Here is an 18,743-nt window from a genome sequence, read left to right on the forward strand (position 1 = left end):
GAGGGACTTGAACTAACCGAGCATGCGCAATTCATTTAACAAATATGGCAGCCTCCGTTGTCGGATGTGTTGTGTGGCGTCTGTAGCGAATCGGCAGCAAAAGTCTTCAAGAATTTAAATGAAGAAAACCGAGTCGTCGTAATTAATCAATTGTAGTTGTGTAAGTCTAACATTATGGTGAAGAAGGACAAGGGAGGTCGAGGTGAGTTGTTGTCATTGAAGTTGCTATCTCTTCTGGTTATCATCATTGTTGTTGGTAGTACAGTAAACTCCCTCGGATCTGGTAATGACGCATAGCAATGACCTGTAGCAATCGGGGGGAAAATACTGATAACAAGCCATAAAAAATAAACTAGTTTGCTTCCTGCACGCACGCGATGTTTTGCTTACCTAAAGTACGACCGGGACAGTCGTTGGTCTTCATTCTCCCTTAAGTGAACGTTTCCCCGGTGCGATCCGTACTGTTTTTACGAGTGAGCCAAGTTGATCGACATCTTTCTGTTCTCATATCCGACCCCCAAACGAAGGTTTTGGTGAAGGAGCTTTATGGCGGGTTTGCAATCGGATCAGAGTACGTCTGATTTTGATCAAAACGAAGGGAGTCTTTCGTAAAGCCTGAGATCTCCCGTGACGGATGAGAGAAGGCTTACCCTCTATCGGGTTAAGTTGGGAGGACGTGGATTAGGTGCTTCACGAATGGTTTGCCCTGCTATCTCAGGGGCTGTGCTGCAGGGGAAGGCGAGAGATTTTCATGAAAAGCTGGAGATGCCGGCTGAATGCAGTTTCTCTTCGGGATGGCTGTCTAGGTTTGAGATGCGCCACAGAGGGCGCAAGTCGGATGTGCCCGGCGAACAGAAGTTTGCAGATATCAATGCTGCCGAAGGCTTTTGCTCTATTTTTAAGAAACCCGTGGACGAGCATGACCTAACCCCTGACCAAAATTACAGTGCAGGTGAGACAGGGCTTCTGTGGCGCTGTCTTCCATCAGTTCGGCAGCCAGAATCCTGACCAGGTTGTGTGCATGTGATCACATTACTCCTGTCCTGGAGTCCTTGCACTGGCTTCCTGTCAGATTTCTGCCCCCACCTTGCAACCCTTCTTATGTCTAATTCTGGTCTCCTATCTGTCCCCCAAGCCCAGCTACACTCTTTGGGTTCCTGTTATGCCCCAGAGCTCTGGAACTCTACCCTCAGGATATCGGAGAGTCACATTCCCTGAACTCTTTCAAATCTAGACTCAAAACCTTCTTTAGGAGGGCTTTCATTTAACCCATTCCATTATGTTACGTGACTTAATTTCACGTAAACAAATTTTTTCAGTTTTTTTAATTCTATCCAAGAAATCCTTGTACCCGGAACCCTTCTCCACATTTCTTCCTGATACAGTTCACTGTAATTAATAATTGCTTAAACTTATATAGCGCTTTTCTGGACACTCCACTCAAAGCGCTTTACAGGTAATGGGGACTCCCCTCCACCACCACCAATGTGCAGCATCCACCTGGCAACGGCAGCCATAGTGCGCCAGAACGCTCACCATACACCAGCTATCAGTGGGGAGGAGAGCAGAGTGATGAAGCCAATTCAGAGAGGGGGATTATTAGATTGGTAATCACTTACATGATTGGTAAGGGCCATCTGGAAATTTGGCCAGGACACCGGGGTTACACCCCTACTCTTTTCGAGAAACGCCCTGGGTCCACAGAGACGGCACCTGTTTACAGTATAGCGTCCCCATCACTATACTGGGGCATTAGGACCCACATGGACTGCAGGGTGAGCACCCCCTGCTGGCCCCACTAACACCTCTTCCAGCAGCAACCTTAGTTTTTCCCAGGAGGTCTCCCATCCGGGTACTGACCAGGCTCACACCTGCTGAGCTTCAGTGGGTTGCCAGAGTGATATGGCTGCTGGCTGTAGGTGTGATATATTAGCAGCAACAGTACCTGTACTAGTTATGGTAATAGCAGTAGTTAATTCTGTACTTAAATGTGTTTTAAAGGTCGTGTCAGAGAGCTATAACATTGTGATGGGTATACGGCAGGCATTTCCAATCTTATATTTTATGTCTCCATCCAAATGTTTATCAGTACAAAGATCCTGGATTTGAACATAAAACTGTAAATCTTTGGAAATATTGTAAAAATCACCATATGGAATTTTGACTTTTACAGTACTGCATGTACATCTGCCTACGTGTGTGTGTCCAGTATTCATAGTAACAAGTAAAGGTTTATTCCATGCTGAAAAGAGAAGAAAAACGCAACGTTTCGGTTGTTAACGTTGTGTTTCTATTCTTCTCTTTCCAGCCTGGAATAAACCTTTACTTGTTTCTTTGCAGCCTACGCATGCTGACGCAAGTAAGCAGCTACTTACTTGAACAGTATTCATAGTGCTTATCTACTACATAAATGTAACTGAAATGTGTGTTTAGCAAAATGGAGCCTGTAATGTAACCTTTTAAATGTGTATAACATTTATCATGAAATTTGCTTGCATTTGAATTGCACCTTCTCGGAGTGCATTAGATGTAGGACGGTACCTACTTCACCTAGGCTGCTTTTTGTTTGTATGCTTCTAAATTATGGAACTCACTACCACTTTTTATTAGGCAGTCAAGCTCGGTACATTGTTTTAAAAAACATATCTTTTTAATTTAGCTTTTAGTTAAAATGGTTCTCTTTCTCTTTTTTATGTATCTTTTATTGTGCTTTTTTTATGACGACTCTCCTAATTTCTATTTATTTCTTTTTCAAGCATAAACTTGACATTTATGTTGCTTTACTGTATTACTGTGTTTTCCTTTCACAACTGAAAGTATAGCTCTGAATTTGAAGATTTTATTTTTACACTTGGTGTGTAAAGCACTTTGAGCTGCTATTTGTATGAAAGGTGCTCTATAAATAACGTTTGTTATTATAATTACTGTAACGCTGCACCCACCTGGTTGATAAGTGTCAGCCAGCATTCTCCCTGCACATCAGATTAATTCAGGAATTAGCCACGGCACCAGGATTAATGCCCCTACTTTTGCCATGGGATTTTCAACAGTCAGCTGTTAGTCAAGACCGTAATTTTAGGTCTTACCCAAATGACTGCAGCTATCTACAGTACAGTGTCCATTGTCAAATACTATAGTTTGAAAGTTCTGGTCCAGAGCAAATAGTGCTACATACTGAGACACAGCACCACTTCAAGCAGCAACCAAGTTTTCCTTAACGATCTTAGTGACCATGTCTAGACTTGCATAGCTTCTGAGATCTGTTGAGATCAAGTTACGAGATGGTTTAAACCTGATATGGATGTAATATTTTTGAACAAGTCATTATTTATATTGATATGTTTCTGATGCATTACTGTCAGCACTGATGAAGATTATCATCTGGTGTCCGGTTAGTAAAATAATAACAGTAGCTTCAAGCAGTTGTGAAGACTTCCAGGAGAGTCCCAGTGTCGTGAAATGCTGAAGTGAAGTAATGTAGGATTAACAGAGTTGTGAACAGTAGCTGTTTGCAGTTCAGGCCACGTATTAATAGGCCAAACACTTGTTGTGTAGGGCCAGGTTGTGTTACAGGCCCTGTTTTGCTAAGAACAAAAGTCCAGCAAGTACCGCTTACTGGACAACCTGAATTTTCAGACAAGCTGATGTAGAGGAGTTTATTGACATATGTACATTGGAATTCTTTTTCGGGCTGATTTCTCGGGACATGCACAGTACACTAGACAACGCCTTACAATGTAGACAATACATTACACACATAAGAAGTAATAAAAACAGGAACAGTAAGTGTGTTGTGGGACAATAAATATGGAGTAGTGTGAGAAAAATAAACATGGTGGACCATGCAAATAGTGCATTGAGCAGCACTATGAGCCTGAGGCAGTGCAGTTAGCTGTTGAAGATGGGCATTGCAGTAAGATGGAAACTGTTAGTAAGTCTAGTGGTCTGCGCTTTAATATTGCGGTACCACTTTGTGAACAATTTGTGGCCGGGATGGCTGGGATCCTGAATGGTGTTTTGGGCTTTATTCCGACGGCGGATGGTGTGAATCTCAATGATTGATGGTAAATCAGATCCGATAATCCTCTGTGCCGTTGCTGTAACACTTTTTATCGCATCTCTGTCACGCGCTGTAGTATTGCTGTTGCACACAGTGATGCCACTAGTGAGGACACTTTCTATGGTGCTGCGGTAAAAGTTCACGAGGAACTGCTTCCCCATTCGGCATTTCTTTAGGCACCGCAAAAAGTGCAAGCGCTGTTGTGCCTTTTCCAGACTGGCTACAGTGTTGCGAGACCAAGCCAAGTCGGTGGAGATCTGCAGGCCGGGGAACCTGAAGCAGTTGACAGTTTCCACTGTTGAGCCATTGATGCCGACTGGGGCGTGACTCCCTATGGGTGTCCTGAAGTCCACAATGAGTTCCTTTGTCTTGTTGACAGTCAGGGCCAGATTGTTGTCAAGGCACCATCTTGTAAGATGCTCCACCTCACTCCTGTATGCGCGCTCATCGTTGTTGTTGATCAGCCCCAATAACAGTGGTGTCATCTGCAAACTTAATAATGTGTTTGCTGCTGTAGGTGTCTGTACAATCGTAGGTGAACAAGGAGTATAGCCTAGGACTGAGACAGCAGCTCTGGGGAGCTCCAGTGTTTAGCTCCACTGTAGAGGAGATATTGTTGCCAGTTGTCACCACCTGAGGTCTGGCCTTCAGGAGATCTACTATCCAGTTATAGGTAGAGTTGCATAAGCCCAGATTCCTAAGTTTTGGGACCAGCGTGGTGAGAACTATTGTGTTAAACACCAAGCTGTAATATATAAACAGCATCCTAACATAGGTGCCTCACCTGTCTAAATGTTTTAGGGCAGTATCTAGTGCTAGAGATATGGCATCATCAACTGACCTATTTGGGCAGTAAGCAAATGGAAGTGGGTCAAGGGACGATGACAATACTAGGTTTTCCAGGCATTTCATGATCATTGAAGTGAGTGTTACTGGACAGTAATCGTTCAAACAAGTTACCCTGGTCTTCTTGGGCAGTGGCACAATTGTGGTTTTCTTAAAGCACTCTGGTACAACTGAGAGGGGCAGGGAGAGGTTAAAAATGTCTCTATGGACAGGAGATAGCTGACCTGCTCAGGTTTTAAAGACACGAGGGGAGACACAATCTGGGCCGGCTGCTGTTCAGGTTTACACTCTGATGTTTAAGCAGCTGTCCGAATTTTTCCGTGTTAATTCCATCACTAGTACGATACTGTAGGGAAGTGAGAATTGTCTTGGTATTGGCCGTTTAATGAATGAGTGTATAAGGTTGAAAAGAGTATTATCTTCAAGCTTCTGGCCTCGGTGGACAATCTTTCTTTTATGTTGAGGCAGCACACTGTCTAAGCTAGGTCCATTTTGTCATTCTGTCTGATAAGGTTTCCTAGCAGCTGCCTTCAGAATTGATTCAGTATATGAGCATGCAAGAGGAACATGTTTCTGTAGCTGTTCGTATGGTGTGGCTGCTGATCGACTAACCAAACCAGGGGCTTTAAAACTTTAGATAGTGTTTCTATGTCTAGTCAGGTAAGGCAGTATGTATGCTTTTGCTCAGACCTATACTGTCTCTAGGAGTTCTTGGGGGGGGGAGTTATTTCAATACTGGTGCAGTTCTGCCTTTTTGTGGGCAAGAAGATTTTTCTTTTATGCTGGACAATACGTACAAAGAAATGTATTGTCGGAGTAGTCTTTCGTCAAGAACCGTTTGCAGACCAAGAATGATATCGGCAGTGGAACAGTCAGGACGGTTTCCATCAGAAGCCTGTTTGCTGTAGGCTGTTTTGTTAAGAATGCAACTCGGCAAATTAGGGTTCCTTGGCCAAAGAAGTTTTGAAGAAGGGCTTTTAATTTGCAGGGAGTGCTTTCCAAGTTTACTTTTAATCAGGCTAAATTTCATCATAATAATAATGAAAAGCTTTATTTTATATAGCGCCTTTAAAGGTGGCTTCTCAAAGCGCTTTACAGAATGACAACAACAATAAATAAAAAGAATACACAAGATAAAACACAATTGCAATATACAGAGGAGACCGTGGATGGTAGTACTAGATAGGAAAAGCAGAGGGGTGAAGAATGGAACCAGTAAAGGCTTTTCTAAAGAAGAAGGTTTTGAGTCTGGATTTGAAGGAGTTTAGAGAAGGTGACTCTCTGATATCCTTGGGCAGAGAGTTCCAGAGCTTGGGGGCATAACAGGAGAAGGCCCTGTCACCCATACAATGTAGACGGGCTTGGGGGGGACAGTTAGGAGACCAGAATTTGAAGAGCGAAGGTTGCGAGGTGGGGAGTAGGACGATAATAGTTCAGACAGGTACTGAGGTGCCAAGCCACGCAGAGCCGTATAGGTGAGCATGAGGATTTTAAAGTCCACACGGAATTTGATGTTCTGCGTGTTAACAGTCACTTTTTGGTTCTGACTCTGCAACTTTGTTCACCTTTCAGTTGATCCTTTCTGAAAGGATGGCGAACTAGTTTCTTTGGTGCCACTAGAAATGGCAAGAGGGCATTAGGAGCAGGCAATCTGGACGCGTTCTCGGGATTTGTTGTAATGTTTGCCCTGCATTGATGTGAATTGCCTCTTGTAATGAACAGTGCCCACCAGAAGTAAAGCACGGCTAATTTAAATATGCTCTCTATTTTATACACTTCTAATCTGGAATCTCCAGTTTATCTCCTTGGTCTTTTATTACATCCCCTTTAGATGAACTGAAAACGACCGAACTGCATTGAGATCTTAATTTAAAGCTATTTTTTATTAACGTAAGTGTTGTTTTCATTACGACTGTAGATGCCACCTGTGGCTGTCTTGCATGATTTTCATAGCAGAGTTCAACATTTGTAATCTGCGCTTCTCAGCTGCACTCAGGTTGATTGAGGTGGTATCTTTATACTGTGAGGGACACCCATTGTACGTTATGGCTTATAGTGGAGCACAGTTTTATTCATTGTATGTTTGATGAAAAATATTCTGGTAAAAATGTTTGTACCTCCTCTATAATTCATAAAGTGGGAGGAAGGGGGTGAATACTTTTCGCAAGGCACTGTGGGTTATTCTGATTGTATATCGTTTGGTGGTGTTTAAAATAAAGTCGGAGCTAAGAAACAGAGGATATTTTTCCAAATTGTAAATCTATTTTTTTATGTGAGTGAATAGTAGATTCTCACTTTTTTAAACACATTTCACTCTAAAACCTTAATGCTCCTCTTCAGGAAATATGGTTTTGTTAAGGACTTACAAAATACAGTAGGAATTGATTTTGATGGTGATTCAAAATGCCCAGTTTTGCCTTTCACAAGCAAAGTCTGTAACAGTCTGTAACATGAGCATAGCCTACTGGCTGGTGAGTTGTTTTTTAATGCTGCTCAAAATTAATTTGCCTGCGACACTGGTGGGGGTGGAGGAGGGGGGTCCCCATTACCTGTAAAGCACTTTGAGGTAAAAGCGCTCCAGAAAAGCGCTATATACGGGTAAGTGTAAGGATATTATTAAGATGAAGATGATGGAACAGGTGAAGGTTTATTCCATGATGAGTTTCGGCTGTGGAGCCTTCTTCGGGTGTGAGCGGAAAGGGAGACCTGCAGTTGATAAAGCATGGGAGAGCAAAAAAAAAAAGTTTAGTAACAGGGGAGAAAAGAGTATCAACAGCTCTGGGAGAACTGGAAGAGAGGTGTGAAGTCAAAACCTGCAAATGAATAGAGAGGTGAGTCTGTCATTAAGAGAAGAAGGAAGGTGTGATCCTAGTTTCAGGATATCTTTGGTTTTGGGACGCTGATGCATAATAAGTAGGTAGCTGATGCATCTACCTGCTTATTATTACTTATTATTATTATTATTATTATTAGATTTGCTCGATGCAGTTAGTTATCGTGGCTAGGAAGTTGACAGCCGGTTCCATCTCCCAAGTGGAGCGTGCTTGCAGCGTGTCCGATGCGTGTGAAACTGCTCTTTCAGAGAAAAAGAAATCTAAGAAGCGTCCTCACGATGAAGACGAGGAAGAGGAAGAGCCCATGGGCAGCGAGTCCCAGGAAGGCGTCCCAGCAGCGGCCGGGAAACAGGTGGACGAGTCCGGGACCAGGACAGACGAATATGGAGCCAAAGACTATCGCTCGCAGATGAATTTAAAAGCGGACCACCCCTCTCGCCCCATTTGGGTGGTAAGTTTTTAGGGAGATGATTGTATCCGGGCCTTAGACGCTCATCGCACCAGGTCATGGCAATTCGTAACAATTTATTTTATTCGTAACTTTTTTTTTTAAAAAAAAGAAGCCGTAAAACAAGACAGTGGTTGCTTTCAGATTTATAATATTGCCAATTCTCAGTATTTTTTTGTTTCTATTAGATAGTTGGGGCGGAGAAGCACATTCTCCACTGCTTAACACTCTCACCTGGTCACAGTTTATCGGCCTAAGGGTTACACCCTCATTGATCAACTGGCTTATCTCGGCCTACTGTGGAAAGCCACACAGAGAAGCAGTGTCTATGTGAGATGAGATCCGGGCTGGCTCGGGCAGCTATTGAGAATATAGCTCTTTAGATTGCTGGTCTTATGTCTCACTTGGTCTTAGGAAAGCAAGGATAAAGTGGTAACTCCAAGTAAGAAGGAGATGATCACCAATTTAGTGTCTGCTACTACTCCACAGGACTAGACAAGGTTGGTGTAGATAGACTCAGATGGCAGGGCAAAGTGGAAAAAGCCAGTGCAGCAATACATGATACAACACTCGATTAATCCCCCAGGGGGAAATTCACTTGCCAGCTCATACGCTTAAAAGATCATAAAAACACTACACAGACATGACAGTTCCTCTGCTGCAGTACGTTGACGCAGCTGATCGAACTACGCAAGCGCACTTTCCCCTCAACAAGAAAAGTCCCAAGTCCAAGGTAAAAAGTCTGAAAGTGCTTTGGAGCTATTCAGCGCAGGGATAGCAAAAAGGATCTCCTGAAGCTCTCTGTGGTGTGTCAGGGAGCTAAAAGCTGACCACTGAAGACGCTTTTTTGATCCAAAAAACTGCATAGAGAGGGTGCCACACATTTCCCACTGTAAGTGTGGCCTTTCTCAAGATCCTCTTTAGGGCTGTGTCCTCCGCAGACCTGCAGGTAAGTAATAGTAAAACCGCAACTCTAAAAACCTACATTAAGTTCCATAGTACTTAATTACAGGACCAAATGCATTGACAGAGCTGAGCAACATCACCAATTCCTTCCATACTTCCATGTTTTTCAGTCGGAAATCCACCTGGACGTCATTTGCATTTGTTTCTGTTCTTTTCAGCTTTGTGGTTTGATCGTCTTGACAGGTTTTAATTTTTCCTGCCTGTTCGTCGTCGTTTGACGTGCATAAAAGGGTTATGCGCTGCTCCGCTTGAAAGGGATGGGGGGGGAAGCTGAATCAGTGGGATGACTTTGTATATCTCTTCACAGGCTCCAGACGGACATATCTTCCTGGAGGCTTTCTCTCCAGTGTACAGATATGCCCAGGACTTTCTGGTGGCTATCGCTGAGCCAGTGTGCCGGCCCACTCACATTCATGAGTACAAGCTGACTGCCTACTCTCTGTACGCTGCCGTGAGTGTGGGGCTGCAGACGACAGACATCATTGAGTACCTGCAGAAGCTCAGCAAGACGTCCGTCCCCGATGGCATCATTCAGTTCATCAAGGTGAGAGGGAACTGGCCCCACTCCGATGTCCTCTTTTAGTTGGCAGGGACTTCTCTGATTTGAAGATGAGTCATGCAGTCTATTGAAGTTCTAATACGGATGTGTGGTTAGACAAAAAGAGCCTAACTGTATACTATGTTTAGTGTCCTAAAGATAAATGTTAAGGGGAACCCTGTGTCAGTGATTATTGCAATTCAGTGTTGCACCTGGATATTATAAGTTGTTGGTGAGATAAAGGAAACATCATAATTGCAATAGAAATAAAAAGTGGCCCTATGTAGTATGTAGGCCCTGCTAAATTTCCTTAATAAGGCCAACTTTCATACAGGATTATTTGCTACAGCTTAAGAAAACCACAGCAGTGTAGAATCTCGTATTTAATGAAAAAACAGCTGTTGCCTAGGAGATTACATTTAATTTTCACGGCTATCACACATTAACTAAAGTTTGAATTTCCTGCGATGTCTTTGCAAGTTTTTTACGTTCTTGAGTTGAATTTTGAATGACGTAAGGTGTGTGTCCCTGATTCCTGTTCTTTTCTTACTTCTGTCACTGCCATGAGACGTGAGTTTGCGCTTTCAGATCACAGGTAGATTATTTATTCTTCAAAACCGGATGGCAAAAAAAAAGGTGATTTTAAAGAAGCTGCAGCAGCAGCAGCAGCAGCACATCTGTTTGATATATTGAACTGAAGAATATTTTGGTAACATTTGGTCCATTTTTCTGTCTTCCTCCTAGCTCTGCACAGTGAGCTATGGCAAAGTCAAACTGGTGCTGAAACACAACAGGTATGTACTGTGATGCTAGACAGGTTGTAAATTAAAAGTTTTTTTTTCTCCAAAACTGTGTCTGTGATTAAGCCATGGAAAGTGGATAATTCAGAAACTGTCAAAAAAATGTTGCTCTTAGTTATTTGTGCTGAATAGTCACACATGCATAGAATGTTTTTCAGATGACTGTAGAAAACAGATAAATAGAAAACTTATGTGTTCATAAATTGAGCATTTATTCATATGATTACAGGTGAATAGGGTAGAAAAAAGTCCTATGAACTGTGTAAATAAGGGAATTCGAATGCTTTCTGACACTACCTACATTCACAAAGCAAAAAGTTTAGTCTATAAAGAAATCTTTGTAATTATTTCACTTGTGATCTGATAGATGTACTGCATATATGGTTTCAACATGACAGTTGTGAAGTTATGTGCAGTTTGTGCTGAGTGCCAATACCTTTTCAAAACCAGGGAAATTTTGGTTCATGGAGATGGATTAATGGAGAAGTCTATTATTACAGGTCTTCTTGGAATAAGAACCAAATACTCTCATAATAAGATCCAGTATTTAAAGTTACTATAGTGAAATTTATTTTATGTCTTTTTGGGGGAAAAAAAAGAATAAAGTTTAGCTGTAAGCTTTAACAATTTACACGCTCTGTAAAAACCCATTTCGGAATACATTAGGTTATGCAAATTGTCTTTCGTTTTGATTTAACAAAGGAAATAAAATATATGTAATGTTTATACTTCAATGAAAGGAATTTCACGTTTTTCGGCATTAAAAATTAAAAAGCGAATGTTTTTCAGTTTTTTCAGGCAGTCCTACAAAATGCGAACATGTCATTAGTGCCATAGAAACGAGCGTTGTGCTGCTTTGGTTTTCAGATATATGAAGCATTACTTTTGAAGAGTTAGATCACTCAGCCCCTTACAACAGCGCAAATGATGGAAACTCATTTCATTTGCTTGTGCTGCATGCTTGTGCAGCATTTTGCTGGTTTGAGCCCGTTGCCAAAAATACCCCCGTAGTATTTGTGTTGCTTTGGCTTCTGAGATTCTTTTTCTGGAGAGCGACATCACTTCGCCCCCTCATAAAGCAGCTTCATGGTTAAATTGGAGTGGAGAAAGGTTCTTACAGACCCCAAACTGTGGCAGCAAAATGAGTATTGCATTGCTGATCATTACAATGCAAATGTGGCATGAAACAGGAGTCAATGTAGAGCCCCAATTATCGTCTGCGTCTGGCTTTTAAGGGGGAACTGAAAAGGGGCTGGAATAAGGAACAGGTGCGGAGAATGAGGCAGAACGAGGAAGGGCTGGAGCGCCCTTAAGAGGAGGGGCTTGCGATCGTGACAGTTGTAACAAAATATTGTAGACTTCAGAACAGAATTCATTCTGCTGCTGCCATCATCTCATCTGTTTCATCGTTTATAAAGACGGTGAGCCGGTTCCAGAGGTGACCGAGGTTTTTAACCATGCTTTTGGCAGTAAAAAGGTGGGGAGTTGCAGTTGCTCTAAAGAACAGCACCACATCTGTGAAGCAAAGCAGGTTCAGTTATTCCACAAAGCATTTGGCTAGTGTTTGGTTAGGTCAGTGGATCATGAACATCATGCATCTGTTGTCCCAAAGGAATACAGAGTTTTGATCTCTGAAATTATGGTGAAGTTACTTATAAAAACCTAAAGATAATATTATGGGGAAGTGTACACCTATAAATGTATCACATTTCCCCATAGTGCTAAATATGGGTCTTAGTAGCCTGGTTACATTTTGCACAGAGAGCCAACCCAACCTGTCCCAACCCGCATGACCTTAAGATGATCCATTGGACATACAGCTCCAATAAATAAAATCGATTTTTAAATATTCTGGTGATGTTCAAAATAACTGCCTTTTTGTTTTTGCACTCTAAAAAGAAATATCTTCCTCTTTGCAGCTCAAAGGTTGGTTTAAACAGCAGAAACCGGCAGAAACGAATGAGATCAGTTTGGTTCACTTGCCTAGATGTGGGGTCTGAGTTTAAAAAAAAAAATTCTTAATACGTCAGAAACCAAAGTAGCACAGATGCTGGTTCGAGCAGCACTGACACAGTAGATCTTTGTTTGAAGGAATGTTTTTATCAGCTGTTACAAATTTTACCCGGCTGCATAACCTGTTGTGGACCAGACAAATTAGAGGCTTCACATTTTTTAAATACCATGCACACAGTACTTCCATTTCTGCTGTGGCTTTCTGAAGTGAGTAGATAGTGCAGGCGGTCTGTTCTGAGAATTAATCCAGCCTGTCAGTGGTATATGCTGACCTAACACTGCAGAGAATGAGAAGGGGTGGTAAATACTGGCCTTTTCTTTTAAAAAAAAATAGCACATATGCAAAAATGACTGTGGTCCTTAGAGTGAAAAGAAGAACAAACTGTATCTGACATCAAGCCATGAAAGTTTTGTTCTTGTAGTGTGTGTAAACCAAAAACTGTTTGAAAAGGCAGGTTTTTGTTTTCTGTAGTTCTGGGATTCCTGTTGAGAATTATGCTAATTGAGACTCGCTGCAGAATTCAGGGAGAAAATGATGTCATTTTCCCCAGTCTCCCGAATGTTCGGGAAGGTGAAGTCTCCCATGATATGGGAGAAGAGATCAGTTTCTCCTGTTTTGTAACCTATTATGAGTTGTAGTCTGCATCATAAAATCCCTGTGGATCTCATTGAACATGCTGATCAGCGTCAGAGACTGCATTTGTAGCTGCCATGTAAAACATCTCCTTCAGTGCGATGCTTCATCTGCGTAAGATCCAGCAGCACAGTGATCAGGTTGTGCTGTAGTCTTCCAACACAGCAGTCCAGTAAGGACAAAAAAAACTGTGATTAAAAAAAAAAGACTTTAATACTTAATTGGCTTTGAGAAACAAAAGCTCTTCTCTTGTTCCTTTTTTCTTCCATCACTTTGCTCTCATCACATTATCCCCAAATTTCCTCCAGCCTGTCATCTCCCCTACACTGTACAAACCTGATTAGCCATCTCAGTATAACTCTCTTTCCGAAAATCATTTCATGCCCCTCACGTGTGTTTACTCTGATGTTTATTTGGGGCTGTGTTCTTTTTTTAAATATATAACAGAAAATCAGTCCCGTTTTCATTTTTTACAAGCTGCTATTTAAATGATTAAAGAAGTCATCATGACAAGATAACTGCAATCCCAGTTTCTCAGACTAGTTATTAAATCTCAATGAGAAAAGGTCATTGACGGTATAGGAGTACTTTACAATTTCAAATTAAGCACAAAATCGCAAACTTAGTGAAAATACAGTACGTTGACATGTTGCAAACCGCTAGTCTGGCCACGGGTGAGAGCGATAGTTCCCATGGATTGCATGAATCGCAGTGTGGAACGGCCCTTCCTGCTCACTAGTCACTGTAATGACTAATGTCATGTATAAGTACAGGTTGTGCAGCAGATATTTCACCACAGAAATGTTCCAAGGTCATCTGCGTGCAGAATTGACAAGTAAAATTATCATTTATCAGCAAATCGTCTCCTTCCAAAATATTTTAATCCAGTATTTCTGTTGGATTAAAAGAGATGTTTTCACAATACAATTGTAATACAACGTAATTTGCAATTACATTACAATGTAATACAATAAGGCCACATCATGTGGCAGTGATATGGATTCCTTGTTTTGGATCACAGAACATGGTGCTGTGTATACCTGGAAATTTTGCTTATTTTGTAAAGTAAATTGAAGGTTTTAGATGTTTATGCGTACATTTTACTTTCATTCTGGTTTGAAATCTATTCATCAGTACTGATTTTTTCTAACCCAGAAATATAAAAATAATGTTGCAGGGTCCTCTTTAAATTTGTAGCTTTTCCACAACACACTAGTCCCTCTATCCAGGAAATCAGCTTATTTTTTTTCCTGACGTGTTCTGCTTTGGTTTAGGAGCTTAAAAGTGTAAATGATGTCTTTAGAGATTATAGGGCACAATATTAAAGCTAACACAATCTGGTCATTTCTAAAGATCAGTATTAATCTTGAATGGCAATTCTGCCTAGAAAGACTTTAATACTTTTTGCTTTCGAGTAAATAAGCCTTATATTTGATGTATAAATCATTTTTGGTCATTTCAAATAAGTAGTTGTAAAGAGATTCAGTTTGATTAATGTAAATATTCCATATTATAAAATATTCCATTTGACAATGCTTGTCAACTGTTGAAACTTTGAGTAGTTGTCAAAGTGAGTAGGGTAGCAGTCCTATAGAGCTTTTAACATCACCTAACCTTATCAGTGAAGTTCAGCACCGAATTGGATGACGTGAGCTGGCACCAAAACAAGCATATCATGTGCTGAAGCGAGACATTTCTTCACCTGTTGAATTAAGGGAGAACCTTAGGCCAGATTATGCAAGAGCAGTGTGGATTTTGGAATCACACCTCTTCTGCGGGTGAACCCTGCTGTCAGACCCTTACTGACCAAGCTTGCAGGGCCTCTGTTTAATGCCAAAATAAACTGCACCTCCTACACAGGGAGCATTGTTTTTTGGTAACAGAGGAAAGAGCACCACATAGTGGTCCGCCAAAACACTACTTGGAGCAGGAGCCTGGTTTTCATGGGAGGTATTCCATTCTAGTACTGACCAGTCCCAACCTTGCTCTGTTGAGATTAGGCGAAATGGGGGCAAAAGCTGCTGTCGGGAGCGATTGGGGCTGCATTTTTCATTTCTCAATGGCTCCGTGTTGAACACAGGTACTTTGTGGAAAGCGCTTTCCCTGAGGTCATACAGAAGCTGCTCCAGGATGAAGTGATCCGAGAGTGCAGGCTGAGGACGGCCGAGGGCGAGGACCCGGAGCTCATCACTGAGGTGATCTCCAGCAAATCTGCGGTACGTGCTGTCCTCGTCAGGTACATTCCCACGAAAAAATTACACTTCCTGTAACAGCTCGTCTGTCCGCCTGCACTACTGCTCTATACATCTTGTACCAACAGTTGTATGTTTGAGATGATGGTGTGTTTGTTAGCAGTGGCTTCATTTTCTGTTTTGCAGATCTCAAAGTCTGCTCAGGATAATGGGGCTCCATCCACCTCCCAAGGTCCAGAGCAGAGTCGCGCTGGCACTGAGGTCCCTGAGGACATATTCAGCTACTATGAGCAGATGGACAAAGAGGAGGAAGAAGAGGAGGAGACGCAGACCGTGTCCTTTGAGATCAGGCAGGTAAAGTCGAGCCCTCTCTCCTAACGAGCTTGTTCTGGGAACGACAGTTTCCAGCCTTCCAGAATGTTCCTCAGACTATCATTTTGCCACACTGGGGATAATAGTTTGTTTTTTTGTTCTTTGTTTTTTTCCCTCTCTAACATGTCTGGGCTCTGGGCTCTGGGCTCTGGGCTCTGGGCTCTGGGCTCTGGGCTCTGGGCTCTGGGCTCTGGGCTCTGGGCTCTGGGCTCAACCCCCTTTCAATGATATCTCTTAATGAGCCTTTTCAACCCCACGTTTGTGTTGTTGTTGTTGTTATTAATATTAAATCAACTGAATTAAAGGAAAATAATATTCTTCTTGTTTAATCTTGATTACGGTGAAATTGTAAGATTCTGTGGAATAATGAGAAAAGTTTGTACTGGGATACAGCATTTGTTTTTGATGGTTGACGGTTCCTATATTGGTGTTTTTGTTAGCTAGAAATTGTGCCATTATCTGAGCTCACGTTTCTGTTCTACATTATACCAATTCCTCTGGGATTTGCTTAGTGCAAAACACCAAACAAGTCCAACATATTAACTGCAGTTCAAAATATATTATGCATTGTGTAATGGTGTGATCTAAAACATCTTGTGGCTAAAGTACTGCCAATCACAGAAAACCTGTGCCTTCAGCATAGTTTTCCACCTCACAAAAGGTGCTTAACTTTAGTAATAATAATTGCATTTGTATGTGCCTTGTGATGTGCTAGCATTGGGTGCAGGTTGTACTGACCCTGTTGCTTGCTGAGATAGACTCGGGCTCCCCCATGACCCTGTTTTGGATAAAGCGGTTCAAAATGGATGGATGGGTTTTTATTCCTCTTTTTAACCCGTTTGAAAGTTGGTAGCTAATTCATACAAGGAGCTCATCCACTGTGTCGGGTCAACATGGACATCGGCTTCAACATGGCTGGGTAGCTTGTTCCCTCCACCCACAACCCTTGGGTCTTTGAGTATCAAATACATCTATAATTGGTCACGTACCAATTGAAGCTAGCTGTACAGTATTTTCCAGTCTAGGATCTAAAACCCAGATATGTTTAATGAATGTGAAATATCACCTATGCTGTGCTGTTTTCAGTTCACACTCCTGTATGAGGAATGTGTGCATGATTTTCTTTTTTAGTTTTACCGTGCATGTAATGTCATACATATAAAGGTCGGATATATAATAATTCTTTACACCTGCTTAGTGCTTTTCTGGACATTCCACTCAAAGCACTTTACAGGTAATGGAGACTCATCTCCAGTACCACTATAGCATAGCCCCCACCTGGATGTTGCGATGGCAGCCAAAGTGCACCAGTACACTCACCACACATCAGCTATCAGAGGGGAGGAGAACAGAGTGATGAAGCCAGTTCATAGATGGGGATTATTAAGAGCCCATGATTGGTAAAGGCAAGGAGGGAATTTGGTCAGGACGCCAGGGTGACACCCCTATAGTTTTTGAGAAACGCCCTGGGACTTATAATGACCACAGGGAGTAAGAACCTCGGTTTTATGTCTTTTTTACAGTAAGGTGTCCACATCACTATACTGGGGCATTAGGACCCACACAGACTGCAGAGAGAGCTGCAACCTTAGATTTCCCCAGAGGTCTAACATCCAGATACTGGCAGGCTCAAATCTGCTTTCAGTTTCAGTTAGCTGCTGGCTAAATATAAGTTTTTAATTTAACTTTTAACATTTAGGTATGCTTTAACATGAGCACATGCCACGTTATTCAGGAAATCCACAGCCGGTCTTGTTATTTATTGTTGTTTGTGTCATAACTAATATACCATAACCAGAAATACAGAGCCATGTGGTTTGCATTCATGAATCGGGGCTAAGGTCATGCCATCACACATTCACAGAACTGTGTAAGGAATAAGGCATAAAAATAAGGTAGAAAATAATGAGCCCCAAGCAATTAAGTGAGCAGGACAAGTTGCAGCTGAGTTATTGCGCTACAAACTAATTAAGGGTTTCATTTATAGTGACTTTTCATAGTGACTCCATTGTCTCGTCCATATTTTTTGGCTGCAACAAAAGAAACTTGGAAATAATATGCAATGAAATTATTTTTATGAATGCAAAATTGCATTTTCTTTTGCATACCAGGATACTGGTGTGTTAAGATGTTTTAAACGTATTTATTAGGATGATTTGTGGGAATATTATTTTTAGTGATGAATCATATCCTGTAAAGGAATACTGTTCACATTAAAAGCATTATCATTGGGGAAAAATAAAACTCTTAAAATTAATTGAGACCCTAATATAAGCCATTTAATCTTTTGTGTTCTAACAACTACTAACCAATCATTAAGTTTGTTTGTTATCACCTTAATTGTCGACTAAACCATGTTGTTGTTTTTGCTGATTAATATTTACCATAGATGATGCAGCCATATTACGGCAGTACAAAATTTGCATGCGTGTCTTCAACTAGTCAGAATAAAAAATTAGTTTCTTGTCTTTTAGTTTCTTTGTGTCTGGAACTTACGTCTGACCCCACTCACCCCAGTCATAACTTGTTTGTTCCCCTACCATCTGGCAGAAGGTTCCGGTCACTCCAGTCGCACACAACTAGACTCCAAAATAGCTTCTTGCCCAGAGCCGTCAAGTTGGTGACGCCCCCACTCCCTCCCATCATGTTATGATCTCTCCTAACGTCTTCCTATACCCACAAGGACTGTACTCTATCACCACTACACACACATGTAAGCCGAAATTGTACTGTCCCTTCGATAGCTCAGTAAAACTGTATCAGTCGTAATATTTATTAATCACCATACTATTTTTGCACCGTTCCAAGAATTACCTTGCACTGTTTTTGTCCTGTTATATTTTCTCTGTTTGCGGAATTTTGCACAGTTTTGATTACTTGTTTACATATTATTTATGTTGTTATTACACGTTACTGTTATTGTTATTGTGTTACTGTCTATTGTCTTATCTTCTGTCCTATTTATATACTGCACCTGAGTGACTAATGAGAAACACTTTTCATTATACTGTGCACCTGTTTAAGTATAATGACAATAAAG

General features: G+C 41.5%; 1 protein-coding gene across 1 annotated transcript in view; it reads left to right on the forward strand.

Annotated features, from left to right (window-relative positions):
- Positions 1 to 58: 58 nt before the first annotated feature.
- ercc3 (excision repair cross-complementation group 3) overlaps positions 59 to 18,743 on the forward strand; it is a 39,295-nt gene continuing 20,610 nt past the window's right edge. Inside the window, exons 1-6 of the mRNA XM_088931206.1 lie at positions 59 to 202; positions 7,989 to 8,191; positions 9,462 to 9,698; positions 10,437 to 10,486; positions 15,220 to 15,355; positions 15,518 to 15,685. Coding sequence (XP_088787332.1) covers positions 175 to 202; positions 7,989 to 8,191; positions 9,462 to 9,698; positions 10,437 to 10,486; positions 15,220 to 15,355; positions 15,518 to 15,685 — 822 coding nt within the window. The 5' untranslated portion in view covers positions 59 to 174. The remainder of the gene's footprint in view (positions 203 to 7,988; positions 8,192 to 9,461; positions 9,699 to 10,436; positions 10,487 to 15,219; positions 15,356 to 15,517; positions 15,686 to 18,743) is intronic.

Source organism: Atractosteus spatula, chromosome 13, assembly GCF_055471065.1.
Source record: "Atractosteus spatula isolate fAtrSpa1 chromosome 13, fAtrSpa1.hap1, whole genome shotgun sequence".
Taxonomy (NCBI): Eukaryota; Metazoa; Chordata; class Actinopteri; order Semionotiformes; family Lepisosteidae; genus Atractosteus; species Atractosteus spatula.